The sequence below is a fragment of the Gopherus flavomarginatus genome, chromosome 4, assembly GCF_025201925.1.
Source record: "Gopherus flavomarginatus isolate rGopFla2 chromosome 4, rGopFla2.mat.asm, whole genome shotgun sequence".
NCBI lineage: Eukaryota > Metazoa > Chordata > Testudines > Testudinidae > Gopherus > Gopherus flavomarginatus.
This window is the reverse complement of record NC_066620.1, coordinates 44,967,462-44,992,561: the sequence shown is the minus strand read 5'-3', so window position 1 is coordinate 44,992,561 and position 25,100 is coordinate 44,967,462. Positions and strand designations below refer to the sequence as shown.

Genomic DNA, 25,100 nt, shown 5'->3' with positions numbered 1-25,100 from the left:
ATACCAGATTACTTGCTACATGCATAGCGTGGTCAAGTGTCCTATCATGGTGGATGGAATAAGGCTGCCTTGCCCAGAAACCTTCTGCAAAGGCTTTTGGAGTGCCTCCAGGAGAGCTTCATGGAGATGTCCTTGGAGGATTTCCGCTCCATCCCCAGACATGTTAAACTTTTCCAATAACTGTACTGGCCACGAATGCATCTCAAGTCCTCAGGGCAAATCAATCATTAAAAAATGCTTGCTTTTAAACCATGTTTTATATTTACAAAAGTTTCACTCACCAGAGGTCGCTTCCATGGCTTCATTGTCTGGGCTAGTGGCTTGGGAGGGCTTGGAGGGTAATTCCGTCTGGGTGAGAAAAAGCTCCTCGCTGTTGGGGAGAACGGAGTGCTGTGTGCTCTCTGCAAGCTTGTCCTCCTCTTCCTCCTCCTCCTCTTCCCCGTCTGCAGAATCCTCAGGCACGGCTGAGATTACCAACCCCACCTCGGAATCCACGGACAGGGGTGGGGTAGTGGTGCAGATCAGTGTAAAAGCGGCATGTTTTCGGTCCTGCCCCAGGCCTTCTGTTTGCTTCTTTGGTTTTCTGGTAGGCTTGTCTGAGCTCCTTAACTTTCACTCTGCACTGCACTGAGTCCCTGATGTGGCCTTTCTCCATCATAGCCTTGGAAATTTTTTCAAATGTTTTTTTCATTTCGTCTTTTGGAACGGAGTTCTGTTAGCACAGAATCCTCTCCCCATATAGCAATCAGATCCAGTACCTCCCATGCAGTCCATGCTGGAGCTCTTTTTCGATTCTCAGGAGACTGCACTGTTACCTGTGCTGATGAGCTCTGCGTGGTCACCTGTGCTGGTGAGCTCTCCACGCTGGCCAAGCAGGAAATGAAATTCAAAAGTTTGCGGGGCTTTTCCTGTCTACCTGGCCAGTGCATCCCAGTTCAGATTGCTGTCCAGAGCAGTCACAATGGGGCACTGTGGGATACCGTCCGGAGGCCAATACCGTCGATTTGCGGCCACACTAACCCTAATCCGATATGGTAATACCGATTTCAGTGCTACTCCTCTCATCCGGGAGGAGTACAGAAACTGGTTTAAAGAGCCCTTTATATCGATTTAAAGGGCCTTGTTGTGTGGAAGGGTGCAGCGTTAAATCGGTTTAACGCTGCTAAAATCGGTTTAAACGCGTAGTGTAGACCAGGCCAAAGAGAAGTCTAGAAATGTAGCATTAAATTTGCTGATCTCTTTTCTGTGACTTCAACAATTTGGGCCTATCTGTGCAAGGTGAGGGAATTTCAGGCCTAGGTATGTCTTCAGTGCCTTTTAATCTTGCTTTGACTTGATCTTTTCTTAATTTTGCAATAAACTAGGGTTTATTTAAAGACACATTTGTGTCTTAGACTGAGGTAATTCACTACAGCTTGTCCCACGAGAGGTAAAATGATCCTTTGGCCTATGCAGAAAAGCCTGAATCTAGACCCAGTTCAGGTCAAACCTCTATTACAAAAGGTAAATTTTGATTGTGCAGAAACTGAATATATCATATTTGCTACAGAAATACATGAATAAGACAGATCCAGCTCATAAGCTGTGTTTGACCTCCTGGAATTAGAAAAACAGGAGTACCTGTGGCACGTTAGAGACTAACAAATTTATTTGAGCAAAAATTTTCGTGGGCTACAGCCCACTTCATCAGATGCATAAAATGGAACATATAGTAAGAAGATATATATACATGCTCAAATAAATTCTAAGGTGCCACAAGTACTCTCGTTATTTTTGCGGATACAGACTAACAAGGCTGCTACTCTGAAACCTGGAATTAGAAGAACACTCTTTTTCTAACTAAAATACTTAACGAAAGATTAATGGAGCAAATTAAAACGGAGCCATAAAACAATGCAGGTAAAAACACAAAACTAGAAATAATGTTGTTATTACTTGTTTTCTCCATTTGAAGATTATTAGACATGCTATATCATGATGATATGTTATTTCTATACAGTACTTCGAGGTGGAAAGAAAGATTAATCTGCCACCTAGAGGACAAAAGAATGATAACAAAATATGCCACATTCTCTTATGTTTCCAAGCTTCAAAATAACACATTTTCAGAATATATGCATCCTGTAAATGTGAAATTAAATACAATATGCTGGTCAAGTATTGATACATGTTTTATAATTAATGTCAGTATTATTTTAGTAGTATAAGAAGATTTTAAGATATTATAATTGAATTTTTACACTTTGGGATTACAAAAAGCAGGTAATGTATCAAGCAATGCAATCTTTCTTAACCTCATATGTTAATACAAGATTCTGTTTCTTGCCTGTCCTGTTGTAAGATTTTGTGTACATGTTTTTAAAACAAATAAGAGCAGGACTAGCCAAACAAAAAAAGCAAACAAAAATATAAGTAATTGTTGAAGTGCAGAAAAGACAGCTTTTGGTAAAAACACATCTATGGGTCCCTTCTTAGAAAATACGTAGTAGGGTATATACAGTCTGACAGAACTACTGATTAATTGCCAAAAAAAATAGCACATGTTTCTGAAAATGGAAAGCTATTGTAGTTTTATCAGCTCACATTGCTCCTTCTGATTTCAGTAGGAGTCATGCATAGGGATTGAAGGCTTTAATGTTCTGAAAGTGGAACTAAAATATCTAGGGTGTAGAAACAGAAAAGATTAAACACATTTGTGAAAACCTAAAAACATGGGCGCAAAGATATTACTAAGTATTAAAACTGTTTATTTCTTATATGACATTTTCCTTAAGTAACGTTGTTCCATTTTCCAAGAATTAAGAAATTTGTCTATTATTTGTCTTTACGTCATCTATGTTTAAGTTATATCATGTAAACTAAAACTAAACTATTTATTGAAAAATCTCAGTTAAGGTTGCTGTGATGCCTCATAGCATTAAGGATTCATAGATTCAGAGACTCCAGGACTGGAAGGGACCTCGAGAGGTCATCGAGTCCAGTCCCCTGCCCTCATGGCAGGACCAAATACTGTCTAGACCATCCCTGATAGACATTTATCTAACCTACTCTTAAATATCTCCAGAGATGGAGATTCCACAACCTCCCTAGGCAATTTATTCCAGTGTTTAACTACCCCTGACAGTTAGGAACTTTTTCCTAATGTCCAACCTAAATCTCCCTTGCTGCAGTTTAAGCCCATTGCTTCTTGTTCTATCATTAGAAGCTAAGGTGAACAAGTTTTCTCCCTCCTCCTGATGACACCCTTTTAGATACCTGAAAACTGCTATCATGTCCCTTCTCAGTCTTCTCTTTTCCAAACTAAACAAAACCAATTCTTTCAGCCTTCCTTCGTAGGTCATGTTCTCAAGACCTTTAATCATTCTTGTTGCTCTTCTCTGGACCCTCTCCAATTTCTCCACATCTTGAAATGCAGGGCCCAGAACTGGACACAATACTCCAGTTGAGGCCTAACCAGCGCAGAGTAGAGAGGAAGAATTACTTCTCGTGTCTTGCTCACAACACACCTGTTAATGCATCCCAGAATCACGCTTGCTTTTTTTGCAACAGTATCACACTGTTGACTCATATTGAGCTTGCGGTCCACTATGACCCCTAGATCCCTTTCTGCCATACTCCTTCCTAGACAGCCTCTTCCCATTCTGTATGTGTGAAACTGATTGCTCCTTTCTAAGTGGAGCACTTTGCATTTGTCTTTATTAAACTTCATCGGGTTTACCTCAGACCATTTCTCCAGTTTGTCCAGATCATTTTGAAATATGACCCTGTCCTCCAAAACAGTTGCAATCCCTCCCAGTTTGGTATTATCTGCAAACTTAATAAGCGTACTTTCTATGCCAACATCTAAGTCATTGATGAAGATATTGAACAGAGCCGGTCCCAAAACAGACTCCTGCGGAACTCCACTTGTTATACCTTTCCAAGCATTCATGTCCAGTTTTCAGAAACAGTAAAACTTGGCATTGCATAATTTATACTGAAACAAAATGACTAAAACATTTTTGATGTTCTTCACTTTTAATGTGAGACTGTAACTTCAAATGTTTAAACAGTGTTCTCGGAACATATCAGAACTGGCTGGTTGTATGCTCCAGCCTCTTTTTATGAACTGCAGGTGTTCTTTATCAGGGTCCCACTTTCTCTGTCACTAAAGCTCTAGGATGTGAAGCTTGCCTTTCTTGGTGAATAGAGTGCAACCATGCATACTCTTCCTTGTCTTTTCCTGTATTCAGAGCAAATTTGTATGTAACATATTTTAATAATAGTGCAAGCAATTTGCTGTTGTATCTGAAATTGTTTTGGAAGAAGTAGGAAATATCAACAAAATATATACTGTACCGTACCATGTTCAGGTCATAACATATTATAAAGAACACTATGATTTTTTTTTGTTGACTTGTGTAACATTACTGAGCAGCATCTCATGGAGACTAATGGCTAAAGAAATAATTATAAAACATGGCCCTGATTCTACAAATGCTTTGCTCACAACTGTAACACACCTGCAGGTTTTCTGGCAGACAACACTGCTGGAGTTCAGCTCTTGATTATGGGTTGGAAAAGAATGTCATCTTACATAGAACAGCAAATGCAAAATAAGCATTCACAAAACTCTGATAAATATTACTTTGACATTTTTTCTGTAAATTAAAATATAGAACATACATGCAAATAACCTGAAATTGAACATATTTTAAATCAAACTTTTTAAAAATTTTCCTTAATTTTTTTCTACTAATAAATTAAATTGGTCAATTCACCACTTAAGTTGTTGACCTTATTTTGTGACAATCACCCCATTTCTTGAATGGAGACACTCTCTGGAAGCACAGGCACTGATGACAACGCAGCAGGGCACATGAAACAGGGTAGCAAACTCCTAGCTGCTGTGCTTAGAACCTGCCAAGGATGGCCCATCTTTCATGGACCTCAATAACATTCTAAATTTCCAGCTTGAGGAATAAGGACTCCAGCTCAGGTGAAAGGGGGAACCCAGCATGAGCCCCAGCATTTTCAAGACAGGAGGCAAAAGAAGGTGACTGGTAAAATCTCACTGGCCCTGCAAGACAAGCTTGGAAGCAAGGAAGGGGAAGAAAAAACTTTAGGAGATGGGTTCAGATTCAAATCTCAGAAACTTTGCAGTAGGAGGAAGTGGGCAAGTGGGAGACACTTGACAGGAAAGAGGCAAACAGCATTCAGATTGTGTATCTTTCTTCTCCTATTTGCTGATGGCAACATCTCCCTTTCCCTTTCCCATCCCCAGCTAAGTATCCCCTATACTTCTCCCTTTAAGTAGCTCCAGGGGAAGCTGGATCCTCACATAGCATGGAGAGCATAGGTGTTATGGGGAAAGGCAGCAGGGAAGGAGAGGGAATGTAGATGCTGCTGTTGGCAATTTAAGTAGATAAAAGGAACTGAAACATCCTTCTACCCTTACTCATCTTTGCCTTTGTCCAAGTGCTTCCTGAGCAAACAATAACCATCACTTCCCCTTTTTCGTCCCTAAATGCTCAGACTCAAGCTCGCCGATCTCTTAAGATGCGGTTTTGAAGCAGAAGGACTGATGAATTTAGATGGTGAAGAAAGAAAATTATCTTACTCTGCTGAGAGCTTCAAGTATGGCTTACCTATTCTATCTCTGTGTCCTGCCATAGGTATCAGAGTACCCATCCAGCTCGTGCTTCCAAAGAATTGTAAGAAAGGGTCACAAAAGCAACATCTCTTCTAGCTTAAGTTGTAAATGGACATTTTTCCAAAACAAAAATAAATTAAGCTCTCACATTATGAAAAGACTTTCCAAATTTGTAAGGATGTTTTTAGGTTGCAAGCTATACTTAAATGTAAGCACTCGTACATGAGCATTGGCCTGCTAAACCCAGGGTTGTAAGTTCAATTCTTGAGGGGGCCATTTGGGGAACTGGGGGAAAAATCTGGGGATTGGTCCTGCTTTGAGCAGGGAGTTGGGCTAGATGACCTCCTGAGGTCCCTTCCAACCCTACGATTCTCTGATTCTATGAGATGTATTACTTTTTGCTAGGAAAAATTATTTAATCTTTTAAAATATGGTGTCCATTAAAATACACTTTCAGTTTTATTACATATACAATAAAAATTTCTAATTCCTCCACCAAGAAAGTCTTAACCTTGCACATACATGAAAAATACAACCTGATTTTTTTTTTTAACTGGACCTCAGCCAGAACTCCGTTTTTATGCTTGGAAATGCTTACAGATACAATTTTGCACCTGGAACTATTTCCAGATGCAAATTATATAATTTTGACACCTCAGTACCTGACTGTGTACTTAGCTATCTACATGGCAATCATGGGGGATGATTGTAGCTTGTGTAAACATACCTTAGCTAGCTTTAACCTAGCAAGCTTGGATACCAATAAAGCCACGGCAGCACAAGCTTCAGCGTGGCTGTACAAGCCCACTCAGAACCCTGGGTAATTACTCAGCTGGCTAGCCTGAGCTGAAGCCCAGGACTGTCGTGGTTTCACTGCTAACAGTACCTGAACTAGCTAAATTAAAGCTATTTCGGGTATGTCTACTCAAGCTGTGACCACATCTCACAATGGCAGTGTAGGCACTTCCTAACTGACATGAACGGAAGATTCAAAAATATGCCACAAAAAGGATCTATTTTCAAAATTTGACCTTTAGGAATTTTTATTAATAAACCAACTTTTTTTGGTTCTTAACTCCTGTGATTTAAATAAAAGGCATGGGACATTCCTGTCATTTACATGTTAATAGCATAATAGAATAATTCCACTGAATGATAAGCTATACTTTGGAGCTATAAAAGTCAACATATGTATGAAGTATACCTCTGTACAAAGGATCCAGCAAGTATGTCTTGTAATTTTGTACCTATACTACTTCATCAGAAGCCACCATGTTTTCCTCTCAATCCCCACAAAAATCAGCTTAACATTTTTTTTGGAAGAACTCCTTTTACTGTTGGTAAAGTTGCATGCTATTAATTCCTCCTATATTAAATTCTATATGCAGTGCTTTTGGGAAGGACATGAAAGCATGCCAGTACCTGTCTTCTGTAATGTGTGCAGATATAAAAAAATATTTTAGAGTTACAAGCAGATAGTAACTATTTCTAAGCCAGACTGTCTTTAACTGTAACATTCATATCCACAGTGTAACCTGAAGGTGAGGGATGATGGGAGAAATATTGTAAATCACATCTTACCTTCATCTATCGAGGCTTCACTACTGTACCCATCATACTCTGCAGATAGAGGGCTATATTTTTGTCTAGTTTCCCAAATGTAATTTTTTTGCTGTCTGCTATCTACCACTGGTGGCCTGGAACTTTGTGTTCTGGACAAGGCCTCATGGTATTTACCCAATGCTTCATCTTCACTTTCAGAAGAAGAACCATGCTGGTCTTTATTCATGTACGAGTTGTCTGTTTGAAGAAAACAGAACAGTAAATGACAGACAGCTCGAGAAAAAGTGAAACAAATCAATCAATACAATTTAAATATTTTCAACGTTTACTGAAATTTTTTGAAATAAACAAAATATATTTAACCAACTTTTGTCATCGTTTTACATAGGTACCAGATTGAACTGCAATACCTCAGAAATGTTTATTGTTTTTCTACAAAGGCAGAAAAATTACATATTCCTTAATATTACACAGTATATTTAACGGGAAATAAGCCATGGTTGTTTTTTGGGGTTTTTTTTGGTTGTTGTTTTTTTTTTTTTTTTTTTAGGAAGCACACTTTTCCAATTTCTTGAATCTCTTTATTTAAGAAATAAAATTCCCAAAGATTTTATGTAAATCACAGACAACATAATGTAATGTCATATTTTGGATTACTGACTCATATTATAAAGTTAACTCCTGATTCTCTCCTGTTAAGGGGCTTATGGTGTAGAATATGGTATAAATAAAATTCTGATGTCAAAACAAAACAGATGACAAAATTACGTAAATATATTTCAGGCTAATAACACCTAAAGGAAAAAACGGTATGGTAATACTGTTGCTACATTTTTAAAGACAATCTAACAAATTGACCAATATGCTCATAGCTAAAAGCAGAAGTTTTACAATACAGGCACATACCTATATATGTGAAGGATGTAGAAAAGTACTCAGTTAAATGAAAATCAAAATGGGCATACGGAGTCTTATTTTACTTAAAACAACTGATGATTTTCCTCAAACCTGGAATTAATACAGATTCTCATAGAAGCCACCTGGCAATAGTTAAGGTTGCATAGAAGTTTATATTCTAACCTCTGTTTTTATGCAGTCGTAAATTCTGAAATGACCACATTTGTGTTTAAAATTTTCCAACTTAGTGACTTTTGAAGGCTTTTTTGTTTGTTTGAAGTTTCAACGAAGATTCAGCTGTTTTCAGAATGGAGTGAAAAATAAACATTTTCCATTTTAAAAATCCTACAAGGTTTTTAGTTAGTTTTTTTTTTTAAATCCTCCATTTGAAGTAGCTATAGTTTAAAAGTTGAAGTTTAGCAGGAAATCAAATCTCACTTGGGAGCAGCACACAACCATGTTCCAGAAAAAATTATTTATTTGAACAATTCATACCATAAGTAGACTGATTTTTTTCCACTACGCACATTATGACAAAAATTCACTCAGTGCAGATGGCTAGTACAAGATCTACACTATCTTTAAGTTCCACTTAACCCCTATATAGAAATATACGACGTAACTATGAGGCCTGAAACAGAAATTATGTACTCTACCCCAAGTGGATATCCAAAATGAATAAGCTGGATAAGTATTTCCAAGCAGACTTAGTTTCACAGTGAACTGGCTAGTAAAATAAATTGTTGCATATTAATTGGAATAATTAGGGCTGAAACTTTGTATGGTGTGCAAGGGCTGAGTAAAGACTCCTATAGTTTTCTGGGGGCTTGGCACCTCCTATAGTGTGCAAAAGGATTAAGGAAGGGGTCTAACCAATTTTGTAAGCTGCACAGTAGCTGAAGCAAAGGTTAGTGTGGATCTTAAGGTCTAAGATGGATAAGGATGGGCTCCTGAGAACCTGATAAAGGTCAGCAGGATCATTGCCTGAAACTCCAATTAACTGCATATGGTCAGCAGAAGCCCTTGCCTTTGCCCCTCCTCACTGTGGTAGCTCCACAGATGGGGAAGGATTTGGCTGAAGGAAATCCTGAATAGAAGCTCTTTTCCAGTGGAGTTTAGGAACATAGCCAGACTAGAATGAAGTCTTCCACAAGTGTGGAGTTCTTCAATTGCACAGGAAAGAGGCTCTCTCCTGTACATTTTAGCATACCCACCTGAGCTGCACAAATAGGTTGGTTGGGGCTACATGCACTACTAACTTAAGTGCACACTAGCCTCTTCAATTATGATTACAATTTAAGATAAAGTTTATCATTTAAATTGTTTTACGTGGGCAGTGACTAATTTGAGCAAATCTCAAACAAAGGAGAAGGGCATTCTAGTGGTATAAGAACAACCATACTGGGTCAGACCAAAGGTCAATCTAGCCCAGTATCCTGGGGTACCACCCACAAGGTAGCTCGCCAGCACATCTTGGAGGGACTATTCAGAGTTAAGTGGTTCATCAAGAAACACTTGGTTGACAATGGACCATGGGAGACGCCAATCTACATTAAGTGGACTGTCACGTAAACGTGCTGCCTGGAGCGTAGGTAATGGCCTCCTGCAACGACTAGGGAAATTGAGTAAGAACATGTGACTTGCCCATGTGACTCCAAACTCCATTTTTTGCTGTAATTTTCCACAGTAAGAACAATGGAATGCCCTCCACACGGCAAAAGCTATAAAAGGCCCTGGAAACACCTCCATTTGGCCTTCAATTCTGCTTCTTACCTCTGGAGGACCTTTGCTACAAATTGAAGCTCTGAACAAAGGACTGAATGACCCATCCAAGCTGTCGATGTACTCCAGAGACTTGACTTAAGCCAGCAATTTATTCCATCACTGCTACAAGCCTGAATCAAGAACTTTGCCATTACTGTATGTAATTGATTCCTTTAACCAATTTTAACTCTCACCTTTCTTTCTTTTAATAAATAAGATTTTAGATAATAAAGGATTGGCATCAGCATGATTTTTGGGTAAGATCTAAATTATATATTGACCTGGGTGTGTGGCTGGTCCTTTGGGATCAGAAGAACCCATTATTTAATTAGACTGGTTGTAAAGTACCACTTATCTCTAAATATAGTGCTTTTGGTGGTGATATCAGAACTGGAATCCCTGAGGAAACTGCCTTTATGTTTTCTTGTTAGCCAGTGTGATGAAACAGGAGTTTACTTTTATAAGATATACCAAACCAGCCACAAAAGAATAACCACCAGTTTTGGGTTGTGTTTGCCCTATTTCTCAGCAGTTCGTCCTGAATTTGGCATCCTCAGTTGTGACCCGCTAAGGCATGGTTACAAAAGCCTCTATTGAGTACTTACAAATTGCAATTTTCCCAGAGGTTTATAACTTAGTATAATTTGGGCAGTTTTTCCACAGAAACAGCAAAAGGCACTTCTCTTACACCAGAACATCCCTCCCATACCCACAAATTTCAAGTTCTTGCTCCATAGCAGGGAGGTGCAAAAGCATCTCAATGAAACTGTTATACGATTTTTTATTTTTTTTTTTAACATGGGCCAATTTATTTTTCCCTAATCTCATTCCTGGAACCAGCTGAAACTTAAACAAAACTGGAGCAAGGAGGCGTGGCAGCCTTCTGAGACTGACAGGGAGGAACCACAACCTGCCCTCTGGTGGGCTGAGCCAGGAAGGCCACGCCCGGCCCACCGGAAGCAGAGGGGCAGGACAGGAGCCAGAAGTATAAAAGGCAGGCCCTGCAGCTCAGTTGGGCTGGAGCTGCCAAGGGAGACAGATGCATCTCTTGTGATACTGGAACCTGAAGAGTATCTCAACCATACTGAGAACTTGCTATAGCAACCAGCCAATCGAGATGCCGAGGAGTTGCTGTGGCTACCACTGGCCACCTGACCTGGGAAAATAGAGGACACCCACAAAATGGAAGTACCACACAAAAGGGATGTAGGAAGTAGCCCAGGAAAACAAGACTACAGTCTGGCTGAGTCTTGGCTTGATTCTAGATCAGTGTGTTGTAGGCAGATCCCCACTGACCTAGTATTGCCCTGGACTAGGACCCAATGAAGTTGAGTGGGCCTGGATCCCTCTGCCATCCCACCCCTTATATGGCAACCTCCCCATCTTTAGGCCAAGAGGCCTGTATATTTTGGCCATCTGCTAGAATAAGGACACCTAACTATTTGATGCCCCCACCTTGCCTGAGGGCCTGGGCCCCTAGACTTTTTGGCTGTTCTGCCCTGACTACAGGCCAGAACACTAGACTTTTTGGTGCTCCACCCTACCTGGGGCCTGGGTTCCAAGACTCTGTATTGCTCTACGCAAACTGATTGTTGCTCAGCCCATCTTAGAGGGCCCAAGTATCACAAACTGCTAATTTCCTCCTTTGATAAATTGCCACTTTAAGGGTGTGGCCTCCCTCTGAGATTGAGAGGGAGGGACGGCCATACACGCCCAAAAACCCCAAAAATCTGACTAAAAAAAAGAGACACGGCATGGAAAATTTCGGCCTAAAAACAATAGAAGTCTGGCAAAGTTATAAGCAACTGAAAACAGAATCTCATAATGGGAAATGTCAGTCAACTGTAACCGTACGTAGTGCTATCAACTCCATTTTGAATATGTATATATGACCATATCTTAAGTTATCATTTATTGGGTGAGTTGATGCCTTAGGATATTGCTAATGAAGTCACTAGTTTGAATCCAGTCCAGCTCAAATAGGGATAAGAGGTATTTTCCATTTTATGCCATTATATGTAGGGTTACCAACTTTCTAATCAAACAAAACCCAAAACCCTTGCCCTGCCCCTACCACACCCCTTCCCAAAGGCCCCGCCCATTCCCTGGCCCTTCTCCAAGGCCATGCCCCCACTTGCTCCAGCCCCCTTTCCTCCCTCACTTTCATTGGGCTGGGGCAGGGGGTTGGGGTGTGGGAAGGAGGTGAGGGTTCCAGCTGGGGGTGTGGGCTCTGGGGTGGGGCTAGGGGTTTGGGGTGCGGGAGAGGGCTCCAGGCTGGGTCAGGAGTTTAGGGTGCAGGAGGGGGTGAGGGCTCCGGCTGGGGGTGTGGGCTCTGGGGTGGGGTTGGGGATGAAGGGTTTGGGATGCAGGATGGGGCTGGGGCACAGGGTTGGGGGTGTGTGGGCTCCAGCAGGGAGTCTGGGTGTGGGAGGGGACTCCGGTCTGGGGCAGGGGATTGGGCTGCAGGAGGGGGTTCAGGATCCTGGCAAGTGTTTGCCAGGTCCCTGTAGCCCCTAGATGCCACCCCCTGCAGATTCCATTGGTCGCGGTTACCAGCCAATGAGAACTGAGGAACCAGCCCTTGGGGAGGGGGCAGTGAGTGGAGCCTCCCTGGCCGTCCATGCATCTAGAGGCTGCAGAGACCTGGAAGCTGCTTCCAGGAGCCTCGTAAAGCCAGGACAGGCAGGGAGCCTGCCTTAGCCCAGGGCACTCCACTGTGCCGCCAACTGGACTTATAAAGGCCTGGTCAGCAGTGCGGGCCAAAGTCACCAGGGTCCCTTTTTGACTGGACGTTCCAGGAAAAAAATCAGATGCCTGGCAACCCTAACTATATGAAATCAGTTTCATAGGTTCCAATTCCATCTCTCACATCATAAACTCACCAGTATGCTTTGTTCTAACTCGTCGATTCAGCAGAGAAGTGATGACCTGCACATGACATGGAGAAGGACCCCCTGCTATCTCTAAAGAAAGTTTTTGTCTGCCCCTCTCCCAGATCAGGGTTGAAATATGCTGGCAGAACAATGTGTATAGGACATTTGCCCAGCTGCTCCCCAGATCTTCATTTATCAGGCTGTCACCAACTGATGCCTTTCACCAGCAACGAATCCACATACTTATAAGTATACATTTCATCTTAAAAATTAAGTTACTTGCAAATATGAAATTTAGCTCATTAAATAATTTGCGTAGTGTCACATATGTACATATTTTATAAGCTCAGTATGCTAAAAACACATCACAAAGCTTATTTACCGACAGCACATATAAGAAATCTCTCTGTATCAGACTAACCTTCCTTAAGACAAGTTATAGAAATAATTTAGTAAAGTGCCAAGTTTTTAAGTTTTTATGTCTACAGGCTTCTTAATTACCTCTTGACAGTGATTATTCTATCCTAAAATTACTGTATTATTTAAGCAGAAAACAAATGCTGGGAAATTTTTCTACCACAGTACAAATATATCAAAAATTCAGTTTTTTGTTTATCGTATGCCTTCAAAATCCCATACTGAATGTTTTCTGCAGACCTTAAAAAACTGTTTTCTAGATAGTCTTAAAAAGTGCACAAAAGAATTTAAACTGCTTTCAAAGAAAAAATGGAAGATTAATTTTGGATTTTTGTTGTTTCTGAGAAAATACTGTAATTGCAAATAAAATGTTAGAAAAATAAATTTAAATCTTAAGCTCATATATATGTTCCCTGATCCACATGCAATAAGGGCAACATAGATGTTTTGAAGCTGTTCCTAGACAATATAGTACAGTTTGCTGCACTAAGTGTTTTCTTACACATTCTGACCGGGACCACTGAAATAAACAGATTTTTAGGAACATTCTAGAGCCAAAGACTAGAGAAAAATTCCCAGGACCTGACACAAACCACACAAAAGCACTTCAAAAAATGCAAAATAATTTTTATTTGGAAAAAAGAAAATTTAGAACAAACGATAGAGATTTAATCATGAGTACTAGCATAGACTCAGACTTGAAGATCAGAGGTGACCATCATGATCATCTAATTTAACCTCATACACACCCAGTCATTCCCGAAATAGACCCCTAACCTCTAGCCGAGTTTCTGAAGCCCTCAAATCATGGTTTAAAAGACTTGAAGTTACACAGAATCCACCATTTACAGTAGTTTAAACCTGCAAATGCCCCATGTTGCAGAGGAAGGCAAAAAAAAATAACCAGTCTCCGCCAATCTGACCCAGGGGGGGAAATTCCTTCCCGACCCCAAATATGGTGATTAGTTAGACCCTGGGCATGTGAGCAAGACCCACCAGCCAAACACTTGGGAAGGAATTCTCTGTAGTAACTGAGAACCCTCCCCAACTAATGTCCCCTCATCGGACACTGGAGATATTTGCTGCTAGCAGTCACAGATCGGCTACATGTCATTGTAGACAGTCTTATCATACCATCCCCTCCATAAACTTTTCAAGCTCATTCTTGAAGCCAGTTATGTTTTTGCCCCCACTGCTCCCCTTTGAAAACTGTTAAAAGAACTTCACTCCTCTAATGATTAACAACCTTCACCTAATTTCAGATCTAAAAACTTGTTGATTGTCAGTTTATATCCATTTGTTCTTGTGTCCACACTGGTACTTTACTTTAACTCCTCTTCCACCCTAGTATTTATCCCTCTGAAGTAATCATATCTCCCCTCAGCTTTCTTTTGGTTAGGTTAAACAAGCCAAACTCTGAGTCTCCAATTACAGAAAGAAAATTAACTGGTTTTCAATAAATATCATTGCAATTAGAGAATAAATTACCTAGAAAATAAAATATACTGTAAAGTGATCTAATTTAAAAGGAAGAATTGTTCTAGTGAAGTCTGTAAATTAGGAGATAAAAGTAGTATGTAGAAAAAGATGCAGGAAAGGCCTAATGGAAAAATTTGATGAAAGACACCTCACCTTTTTCTGGTGTCTTCTTGCTACTTACTTCTCTTGAAATCTTTTCTGATTTCTTATAGTTTCTCTTTTTACCTCCTTTAGAAAATGTGGTTGTTGCATTTTCTTCACATTTCACTATGGTTTGTTCATTACCATCTGAAAAAGTTTTGAATTTCTTTGCTTTTACTTCATTAACACAATCAGGATGATCACTCGGTGTCTTTTTAAAATTTGATTCTGGTAATCTCTGCTTTGGCAGGTCATTTGCTTTTGCTTCTGAATCCTTGAATCCATCTGTACAGGGCTGCTCTTTGGGATCCTGAAAATCAATCGCTGAAAACCTGGATTTGACTTTTCTATTCAACTGATCCTTAGAATTCTCCAGTACTGCATGTAATCCATTGCCTGAGTCTTCAATAATAGGTTCACCTGCCATAAATTTGTTACTATTCAAATTATTATCCTTTGAAAACTTTTCATTTTCCAAGTATTTGTTTCCAGTGGCTCCTTTGCTTTTAACATGTCTTCCTACTTTTTTCATGTCTTCAGATGCTTCCATATTATTAGAATGTTTGTTAGCATCTCCCCGTTTTAATTGATTGTTTCTTTTGTCCTGGACATGAACTGACATTCTAACTTGATTCAACTCTTGTTTTAAAGAATCTGATGAATCAGAATAATGAGTCTGCTTATGTTTATCTTCTTCAACACATGTTTTTTCCTTCATATTAGTTTCCTTAGAATCTGCTAATGATGTTGTATTTTCCCCTCTAATAGGCATAGATTTATCCTCTTGCACTCTAGAGTTTTGATCTTCTGTGCGAAGGCCATTTATCATGCTTGTTACCTGCTCTGTGACTGAATCAGCTACAGTATAGCTGACCTCTCCAACAACACTGGTCAGATCATCTACAGCATTACTAAGAGCGTCAACCAAAGAAGACACAGAAGGAAGGCTCAGATTTTGTTGAAAGTTTTTGAAAAATGCCATTTGTCCAATCTTAACCAACAAATTATTTTTGGTAGAAAGGTCTTCAGTTTTGTGAATTTGTCACCCACCCGAAAGACTCAATTTTACATTTATCTAGTTTTGCTGTCCAAAAGCCTACTGTATAACCTGCAGCCACTGCAGCTTTGTTCTTGCCCAAAACTCTATATGTATTGAAGGAAATAATAAATTGAACTAAAAAAATCTTTGAAATGAAGCCAAGATCAACTAGCTCAAAACAATATTTTTCCATTGCAAAATAAGTAGTCTTTCATCAAAGTTCAGTATCAACTAGCCATAATACCATAAGTATTTGTTTTCAAAAATACAACAAAACAAGGGGAAATGTGTATTTTATTCAATACCTGCAAAGAAGAAGTTAAACACTTTAAAATTATGTACTTTTACTAAATTAATTCACATTGCAATGAAATACTGTAAATTAACATAATAGCTGCATAATAGCACATACCCCAAAGGGTTTCCTCAGCTCAAACCATTTGTTGCTTTCTAAGCAATGTGAGATACTTTGGGCCACAGACAATTGTTCCACAGCTAGAAGGAGAGAAAGAAGCCCTAGCCCCTACCCCAGAAAACAAAACTTACTCCTCCCTTTTGGGAAGCAACTTTCAAGAAGGCAGGAAAGAAGAACAGCCCAAGTAAAACAAACATACCATCTCCCATAGTCTATAGCTCCTTATCCCAGGCCTGTCTCTTCTTTACAAGAGAGCCAACAAAGCCAGCTGGAATTCTTCCAGCCCAAAGGCCATTTTACCAACCTCCAATCCCAGAGAAATACAAAATTCATAACCCTGATACAGCAGTTTCCCTAATTATTATTAATTTTTTTTTAGACAGTCAGGACCCAGTAAGCCACAGATAGTATCCAATTTTCCATATAGGCAAGCTCTAGATATGAGTTATTAGCCACCAAAGAGAAACTCTTGTGTTTTCTGGTGAGTGATTTCCTTGAAAATTCTTCCCTGACTAACTAAACGAGCCACCTCCCATGCAAGGACACTGGAGAACTAACTCAGCATGCTGAGTACAATCTCCAACAATGTGGTTCACCTACATCTATTTGAGACGGGCAATTATAGACAACCATGCAATATTTCAATTGGCATTATGCATCCAATATCAAGGAGCATAGGGAGGGAAAAGTATCTTCTCATAAGCCAGGAGTTCTCAAACTGGGGGTAGGGACCCCTCAGGGGATCACAACGTTATTATATGGGGGGCCATGAGCTGTCAGACCCCGCTTTGCCTCCAGCATTAACAAAGGTGTTAAATATATTTTAAAAAGTGTTTTTAATTTATAAAGGGGGGGGGGTCACACTAAGAGGCTTCCTGTGTGAAAGGCGTCACCAGTACAAATGTTTGAGAACCACTGTCATAAGCAAAGATAATCTCTTTGGCTATATAACCATGGAGACCTGTAGAGCTTCTGGGGGCAAGCAGTCACAGAGGCTGCCTTTCCTCCAAATAGCTTCCAGTCATCATAAACTTTTATACATATAACACATCTCTTTCATTTGGTCCATTTTGTATTACTCTATGAAAGTGTCTATTAACTTTTACAGAATTAAACTGAGTAGAATATATTTCAGATACTTACAAAGTTTGTCTTGTGAATTCTTCCTTGCATTGTATCCTGAATCAAGGTCTGGGAAGCCACCAACATTTTCAAAACACATCTTCTTATTAATATATAGAAAAAGAAGCAACATGAGGATAATGAACACTCCAACAGCTGACAGAAATCCAACTGCCTCAGGAGATACTGAAAAGAAATAGAAAAAAAAATCTAAAAATCTACAACAGATTTCAGAGTATGATGGTTCAATAACCAATACCCACAGTGTCTCTAATATATATGCAAGATTACTAAAATAAAATTATACTACTTCAGTTTTGATGTATTTTAGATATGGTGTTAAAAAATGTGATCAGCTGATTAAACCTACTACACTTCTACCTTGATATAATGTAACCCGATATAACACCAATTTGGATATAACACCATAAAGCAGCGCTCAGGTGGTTGGGGGGGGCTGCGCACTCTGGTGGATCAAAGCAAGTTCAACATAACGCGGTTTCACCTATAATACGGTAAGATTTTTTGGCTCCCGAGGACAGCGTTCTAACGAAGTAGAGGTGTATTTTCTTATAGTCATCCAACACGTCCTAAATTAGTTCTCATGTAAGAGACGTCACATAGATTTGCCAAAAATAAAAGGTATTTAACATCTCTGGCATCATTTTGAATATTTGTCTTACCACGTCATGTTATACAATTTTTCATCATATCTTGATGAACTTCAGCTAGTCTACCAGAAATTGAAAACAGAATCATCAACTCCTTTCACACTGATCAGTGTGTGCACAAACATGATTTTTTTTTATTGGAAATATAGATTGTTACTAAAAAGGTACATCCATACTGTGGAAATTCCAGAACAATGTACACGTACAAAAAAGCCCTGAATTCTGTAATGATTATATTGAATAGGCATGGAGGAAATACTCAACTTCAAGAAACCCAGCTCACACCTACCAAACAGCCAAGGTATGTTGAAACAGAATGTTTGATTGATTAACCTAATGAAAACATTACAAACATATGAACTCTTTTCTGAGAGGAGAGGTTACTTACCTGTGCAGTAAACGGAGTTCATCAAGGTGCGCATGTACTCAATGAACCTTCAATCAGAGATTTTTTTTGTTGTTGCCAGAACTGTCTGCTTAATCCATGCATATGCCTTAAATGTACTCATGCACTTTATCGAGGATACGTAGGCTAGTGTGGGACCAGCTGCCAATCCAGTTCCTTTTCTACTACTGAACCCAGCCTAAACTAGGGACTTTGAAGCAGATAGGAGGGAAGGTGGGTTGTGGAGCACGATACAGATAAGTAACCACTCCTTTGCTTGTCCCTGTGGGTGCTCTATTCTAGGTGCCTCCCATGCAGGGATTCAACTATGAAGATAGATGTTTCAGAGTTCTATCAAAGACAGACTAAAATACAGCCACCTCAAATGAAGCATCTGCTCTTGCAACCTGTATGTGTAGTTGCCTTACAGATGTCAACAACAAGAGTTTTTCCTCAACAAGGCTGTTGAAATGGACTGAGCTTGCTGAATGGGCTCCAAGGTTAGGAGGGGAATCTACAGTCATGATCTCCTAACATGTCTTATACACCCTGAAAATTAGTTGGACAGTCTCTGTGTGGAGATAGGGACATCCCTAATCCTTTCTACAAAGAAAAATTAAAAAGCCTCAGGGAGTTTCTGAAGGGTCTGTTCTCTGAAGATAAAAAGCCAACACAGAATGTCTAATATACGTAACCTACCTTCCTCATGACTGACATAAAGTTTGGGAGAATACTAGTAACTGAAAGCAGGTCTACAATATCAAATTTTGCTGACTCAAGTTATGTCAGCATAAAGCCACCACGGTCAGTAGATCGCTTGTGTACATGCATAGTTGGCTCCTTGCATCAGCGCTGCACATTCTCACCAGAAGTGCTTGTGCCAATGCATAGCGCAGTGCACCATGGGTAAGTATTGCTGTGTGCAACCCACCACCATCATGTGCACAGTCCTTTGGGAAGCTTTGGCAATGCATGGTGAGGCACTCACAGAAACAAATGGTACAGGAATGATAGAGCAAGAGGTCAATTTCCCAGCATGCAAAGAATGGTTTCACGAGTGCCAAAAGGACCAGATTAAGCTCCCAAACCAGAGATGTCTCCCTAATAGGTAGAAAAAAATATAATCACCTCTTAAGAAAACTAGATTTTGTACACAAGAAAATATGGCAAAGCTTTCCAATGGATGGTGAAAGACATTAATGGCTGCCAAATATACCCTTATGAAACTTGTGTATGAAGAGTTCTTTTGCTGTCTTGATGTAAAAGATCGGACAGTGCTGTTAACTGTATCAATAGTCAGGCTGAGACAAAAGGATTAAAGATATGGGCCAATTTAGCCTATAACTGCTATACTAGTTGTACTTAATGCTAATTTATACTTAATGCATACTAAGGTATATATGGTGCAGATAATATCTATTTTTAATTTTATATATATATACATATATATATATATATATATATATATACACATATATATATATATATATATATATATATATACATATATATATATATACATATATATATATATATATATATATATATATATACATACACACACACACACACACACACACACACACTAGTCAGCACATATTGGTCACCAGGCCCCCACTTGTCACCCTGCTAATTGTTATAGCAAAAGGTGACACCTTTGCCAAATTAATATGTGAAACAGTGGGGAGGGCCTTTAAACCTAATTTAAAATGTTTTACCCCTGCATAAGTGGCAATACATAATGAACACAGCTAAAATTAATACACCTTGAACCACTAGTAAAGCTTTAAATGGAACTTGTGTCCAAATGAGAAATTAATATTTTAAGATCCCCATCATGGATAAGGTCTGCCTTGTGCATGTCATTGCTAATCTAAATAAAGTGTATGTTTTTTGTGTCTAGTAATGTTTTTAAATTTAAATGAGTGAATTAATATGCATGTTAAAGACTTACTTTTGATAACAGCTTTATTTTGAAATTGGAATAGGCATTATTACAGTGTCCCCCACAGTGCTACATACAGGAAGAGTAAAACAGAAATTTGGAGTAGTAACATTGCAAGTCAGGCCTCCATACTGTCCATCCATCTTAAAGGTTACCCTTACTGCGGGTTGTCGCCATTTGGTAAGCTTCACTGGGCAGGAGACAGGAGCAGCTCAGCTTCTCTGTTCCTTGTACTGGCCTGAACCATTATGGCCATATACTGGAGTCGCAATCTCAAAAACATTGCATTGGCACATGTATTGATCTCTCTTAGTGGAACATGCAAGATATGTGCGGTGCTCTCCAGGTTTGTGTTGCTGTGCGATACCACCAATAGTGAAGATAAATCCAATCACTCCTCATAGATGCCATCTTTTAGGACAGTAACCAAGTTATCAAATATTGTAATGATGATGTAAAAAAAATCATTACATGAAATCAGACATTGAGCAAGACTGATTTGAATAACATATGGCTTGATTAGGATGTGACGTCACTGACATCAAATTACAAAAAGTCTTTTACCCAGCCATTGAGTCTTGTGCACGTTCCTGATAAGATGCTATTATATTAACAAAGAATACAGTAATGATACATTTGCTTTTACACAATAGCGAAATTCAGTCACATTCCACTAAGAAAGGGAATTTGCCTATATGATTCAACGCACTACCGGTTTACCATAGTTTTTGTTATACACTAAGGGAAATAGTAGTTAGCTAACTGTTCATCACTAATAAGGTCAGGCAGTTTTCCTTTCTCTATATTCCCTAATGAATTGGTTATGGTAGTTAACATGTAATTCCCATAAGCAGTACAAATATTTATTTACCTTCCTGCTTTTCCTTTACATTTTTATTTGTTGGGAATAATTTATTAAATTTTGCTTGTGTTAGGTTAAATAGGTTAGCAATGTTGTGCATATTATACACCACATACTTTTTTGGTTTTTAGTAGCTACACCTCATTGCCATGAAATGTGGATTTAGAGAGATTTCAGAGTAGCAGCCGTGTTAGTCTGTATCCGCAAAAAGAACAGGAGTACTTGTGGCACCTTAGAGATTAACAAATTTATTTCAGCATGAGCTTTCGTGAGCTACAGCTCACTTCTTCAGATGCATAGAATGGAACATTCAGACAGGAGATATTTATACATACAGAAGACATAAAAAGGTGGAAGTATGCATACCAACACGAAGAGTCTAATCAATTGAGATGAGCTATCATCAGTAGGAGGGAAAAAAAAAAAAACTTTTGAAGTGATAATTAAGATGACCCATAGAAGGTGTGAGGAGAACTTAACATAGGGAAATAGATTCAGTTAGTGTAATGACCCAACCATTCCCAGTCTCTGTTTAAGCCTGAGTTAATTGTATCTAATTTGCATATTAATTCAAGTTCAGCAGTCTCTCTTTGGAGTCTGTTTTTGAAGTTTTTTTTGTTGTAAAATTGCCACAATTCAAGTCTGTCACTGAGTGGTTAGAAAGGTTGAAGTGTTCTCTCACTGGTTTTTGAGTGTTATGATTCCTGATGTCAGATTTGCGTCCATTTATTCTTTTGCGTAGAGACTGTCCGGTTTGGCCAATGTACATTACAGAGGGGCATTGCTGGCACATGATGGCATGTATCACGTTAGTAGATGTGCAGGTGAACGAGCCCCTGATGGCGTGGCTGATGTGATTAGGTCCTATAATGGTGTCACTTCAATAGATATGTGGACAGAGCTGGCATCGGGCTTTGTTGCAAGGATAGGTTGGAAGACTTCAGACAGGGTAAGTTGCGCACATCCTTGCTCCTCTTATGCATGTGTGTCCTACTCTACATGTCAGTTTTAAGGATATTTGGGGAGGTGAGTGGGTGTATGTGTTTCCTGGGTTAAGTCTCATAGCTCATGTTGCAGTTTTGCAATATGCGTACAGAAGGATGATGTGGATGAGTTGGGTATGTGTGTGTGTGTATCCTAGATTGGGTCTTACAGCATATGCTGTAACTTTTTGTTAAATATCTGGATGGTGGGTATAGACAACTGGATGAGGATGGCTAGGGTGTGGGAAGGGGCTGGACAGTAATCCCTTCTGTACCTCTTAAGACAATTTTGACTCTTGGTGACATTACATTAATGTAGGTGATTAGAAGGCAGAGAAGGGACTTATTCAAAAAGGCAAAGGGAAGACCAGCAATATGCTGTGATGTTATTCACCAAGATGGCCCCCCTGGAAGTGCTGCAGGAATGGAAGGGAAACCATGGAACATCCGTGCCAATACAGAGCACTTCTTTGCCTTTAATTCTGCTTTAACTCCTCTGCAGACATGAAAAAAGGGCAGAAAGAAATAGAGTGGGTTTTGCACTGATTGTTTGAAACCTTAATGGCTCCCAGTCTTTTTCTATACACTACACTATGAAATGTCATTATGTAACATTTGCCTAATTGATTGCAATGAGGAAAAGGTACTGGAAATACCTGAGCTGGTGGCCTCAAAAGCTCTAAATCTATGCAATCCTTTTACCTACATATTCTTCTTGTACACTAACTAAGCTAAACTGAAAACAAAACTAACCTAAACTTCTTTCCTGTCTAAAACTCTGGTTGCAATGTTGAAAAGGGTACTTGATGTGTCTCAGGTAGGAGCAATAGCCTAAATAGCTGTATAGGTGCATAATTCCTACGTCTACCTACACCCCTCATGTAAATTGTGAAATCTAACCTATCCTTTTTTCCTGCATTGATTGTTTCAGTAAACTTTTAAAACTTTGTACAACTACAAGGTTTCATTATTTGAATCTACTTCCCAAGGGGAGAGGGATTAGGGCCACCGTATGTGGATGCCAGTTTGGGCATACAAATAGGGCTGCGGAGGGGATCGGTATTCACCAGCCAGTGGAGAGAGGCAGGCAGGGAAAAGAAAATAAGTAGATGGATATGTGGCCTCCATGTCATGAGTATGTAAACAATCAACGTTTGGGATGTCAGTATGAGTTAATGGCTTAATACCTGGTCCAACTGCCATTTTGAAAATGTGTTTGGTGGAAAGGGGGAAGAACAGGAGACCCCGCGGGGCGAAGGAGAGAGGGAAGCAGGGGCTAGGAGCTCAGAAAGGCTCCTAGCTCACATCCACTACAAATGGCGGGTGCCACCAGGCGCAGTTACCACTGCTGTAAAGCGTAATAAATAACTAACAATAACAAATTAGAGTGATAGATATTTACATGCTGAGGTCCCCTCAAAAGGATCATCATCCTGGGCCCTGGGTACAGTATCCGGCTGGGCTATCTGTATGGGTACTCTTAGGGTTTTATTGAAGGAGAGCGCCTTGGCTGTTCGGGAAGATCTCATCCTCCTCTGAATCTTGGTCTTTCTTGGAATTAACAGTCTCCTTGCTGGTGGCAGTGACAGTGTCAGCACTGTCCATACACGAGCTGGGTTTGATAGTGGGGTGCCTAAAAAAAAATCCTATCCATCTCCTCATAAAATGAACAGTATACAGGGGCATTACTGGAGATTTGATTTGCATCCCTGGTTTTCTTGTAAAGGATCCTAAGCTCTTTGCTCTTCAGGTGACACTGATTAGTGTCCCAGCTGTGACCCTTTGCAAACAGCTACTTCACAAAATCTATGAACATGTCATTATTGTGGTGGCTGATGGCAAGAAATGGCTGCACTATTGTTTCTCCCCAGATGGCAGGATCTCTGCATGGCTCTGAGTGGATGCACAAGGTATTATGTAGCACTGCTATAATAATACCACTGTAATATTGATGTACTCAAATCCGGGTACAAACGTACAAATCCTGGCCTCGTGCCAGATTTTAAACCAGGGAGGGGAGATCTGGTCAATTTGATCTCAGAGCAGTGGAAGGCACACAGGTAAACAGACAGATCGGTCACAGCAGCATGCAAAACAGTGCGGTATAGCAGTTGGAGGACTGATAAAGTAGTGTGAAGGAGCATTCAGTGCACCCAAACACTCAATTTGCACTAATTCAATTTGCAACAAACTTACTACACTTTCCAAGTGTATTACTGATTGCACAGTTAGGGAGTTACTATGCTTTTCAAGGGTTTTTGTTGTGTACACAAAGGCTATTTCAATGTGCACAAATTCAAGTTAGTGTGTAGTAACCCTCCCACCCCCACCTATATAGATAAGCCCATAGAGTACCAGCTTAATATGTTCATGAAATGACACACTTAACAAGATGACTACTGAATTTTGCATTAGTTGCAGTTTCTAGATGGATTTAAAACGTAGCCCCATGCAGAATAATGCACTAGTCTAATCTCAAGGTGACAAATGCACGGAATACATACATAAGAAACAAGTGTACACTTCTGGCCATCAGAGATTAAAAAAGCCAGCCTAACTGTAGCTGCTCCTGCTCTTCTAGCAGAGGTTGGGAATTTAAACCTGACTCTCAGCTTGCAAACTCAATCCACAAAATAGTACACACATACTTCAAACAAAGGAGGCTGATATTATTTCCTGACAAATCTTCTGGTTGCTTCCTTCAACCAACCAAAATCATTTCCATTTTGACTGGATTGAGTCTCAGCCACCTTTCCTTCTTCCATATTTCAGTTTCCCACAGACAGTTAGTAATGCATCTGACCATTATGGAAGGCTCAGCTGAGATGGGAGACAAAGTTGTACAGCATCAGAATACTGAATACAATACAATCCATGTCTCCACACTAACCCTCCTAATGACCTAGTCCACT

The 25,100-nt window shown here is 39.7% G+C and overlaps 1 protein-coding gene across 4 annotated transcripts in view; it reads right to left on the bottom strand.

The window, feature by feature from the left end:
- Positions 1–25,100, bottom strand: part of SYT14 (synaptotagmin 14) — a 199,455-nt gene that overhangs the window by 104,154 nt on the left and 70,201 nt on the right. For 3 of the 4 annotated variants that reach the window (XM_050951827.1, XM_050951825.1, XM_050951826.1), the window contains exons 3-4: positions 17,364–17,528; positions 7,214–7,432 (exon numbers count right to left, since the gene is read on the bottom strand). In XM_050951827.1, the coding sequence (XP_050807784.1) occupies positions 7,214–7,432; positions 17,364–17,528 (384 nt within the window). Of the gene's footprint in view, positions 1–7,213; positions 7,433–14,778; positions 15,749–17,363; positions 17,529–25,100 lie in introns of those variants that run through there. The other variant, XM_050951824.1, reaches the window with a different exon arrangement.